Consider the following 1585-nt stretch of genomic DNA (forward strand, 5'->3'; position numbering starts at 1 on the left):
TTTTGATTAATAATATTATGACAGAAAAGCTCAGTTTCCATGACAGGAGCCCAGAGAAATTATTTTCAGTGATCCAAGCAAGATATGCAAATCACACACAGTTGAAAAGAGCAATTGTAATTGAGGCTGGTGGAGATTTGCATCCACACAGAGCTGCATGGACCTTCCCTCTCAGACCTCACAGTGTTCTCTAATTATACTGTAGCTTGGAGAGAAAGACTAGAGCATTCTCCCTGCACATCTCAAGCAAAACAGGAGCTCCATGAGTCAGAGGCCAGCAGAGACCTAAGCAAGAACAGTCATTGTAGGAAGTACTGAAATGGTGGGGCCATTCACGATCTTCTCCATGGTTCCCTTTGTCCTGTTGTGCTCCCTAGGGATCATGGCTAATGGCTTCATTGTTGTGGTACTGGGAAGGAAGTGGGTTCAATGCCACTGGCTGTCTCCCTATGACGTGATCCTGATCAGTTTGGGTGCCTCCCGTTTCTGCCTGCTGTGGCTTGGAATGATACACAACTTTTACTATTTTCTTCACCACCTACAATATTTCAAGGAACCTGCCTGCCAGTTCTTTGGGATTTATTGGGATTTTCTGAATTCGGTCAATTTCTGGTTTGCCACTTGTCTTAGCGTTCTCTTTTGTGTGAAGATTGCAAACTTCACTCACCCCATTTTCATTTGGCTGAAGTGGAGAGTCAATAGACTGGTACCCTGGTTCCTACTAGTCTCACTTTTAATCTCTTTCATTGTCTCCATGCTGTTTTTTGTGGGTAACAATGCTTTGTACCAGGCATTCTTGAAGGGGACATTCTCTGGGAATATAACCTTATATGACTTCACTAGGAGTCTAGAAATCCACTATTTTTTCCCTTTGAAACTCATTACATTGTCTATCCCCTCTTCTATCTTTCTAGTCTCGATAGTTCTTCTGATTACCTCTTTGCGGAGACACTCCTGCAAAATGCAACATGGTGCCCACAGTGCCCAGGATACTAGTACTGAGGCTCATACCAAAGCTCTGAAGTCTCTGTTCTCCTTCCTAGTTCTTTATGCTCTTTCTTTTATATCTTTTATCACGGATGCTGCCTTTTCTGGCTTTGGGAGTTCCTGGTACTGGCCATGGCAAATTGTGATTTACTTCTCCATATCTGTTCATCCCTTCATCTTGATCCTTGGCAACTCCCACCTAAGAGGGGCACTCATGAAGCTTCTTCTTCTGCCTAAAACCTTCTGGAATGACAAGAGGATGTCATCTCCTATCTAAGATACACACCTCTCTCTTCCAAACAAAGAAAATACTCTACTGAGAACTGAGGCACAGTATATCCTTTGACCTCAAAGTTTTTATCCTATTGAAGTCTGGATAGAAATTAAACAATTTCCTCATTCATTATTCCCATACTCATGTAGTCAAATGAATCATGTGACCACATGTAGGAGTATGTGACTTCCAGTGAGGCCTTATTGATGTCTGTCCGTGCCTGCTCAGCCTGCTTCACTCTTGTCCTCCCTTGAATTCACCATGAGGAGTCTCCAACCTGCACATTGGAGACCTTCCTTCCTCCTGACATTTGGAGAGTGCCAG

At 43.3% G+C, this 1585-nt stretch overlaps 1 protein-coding gene across 1 annotated transcript; it reads left to right on the plus strand.

The window, feature by feature from the left end:
- Positions 1 to 319: 319 nt before the first annotated feature.
- On the plus strand, positions 320 to 1264 carry LOC114027304 (taste receptor type 2 member 41-like). The gene has a single exon (XM_027841290.1). It carries the CDS (start codon positions 320 to 322, stop codon positions 1262 to 1264), a length of 945 nt encoding a protein of 314 aa, XP_027697091.1.
- Positions 1265 to 1585: the final 321 nt, after the last annotated feature.

This window comes from Vombatus ursinus, unplaced genomic scaffold (genome assembly GCF_900497805.2).
Source record: "Vombatus ursinus unplaced genomic scaffold, bare-nosed wombat genome assembly UNPS02014858.1, whole genome shotgun sequence".
NCBI lineage: Eukaryota > Metazoa > Chordata > Mammalia > Diprotodontia > Vombatidae > Vombatus > Vombatus ursinus.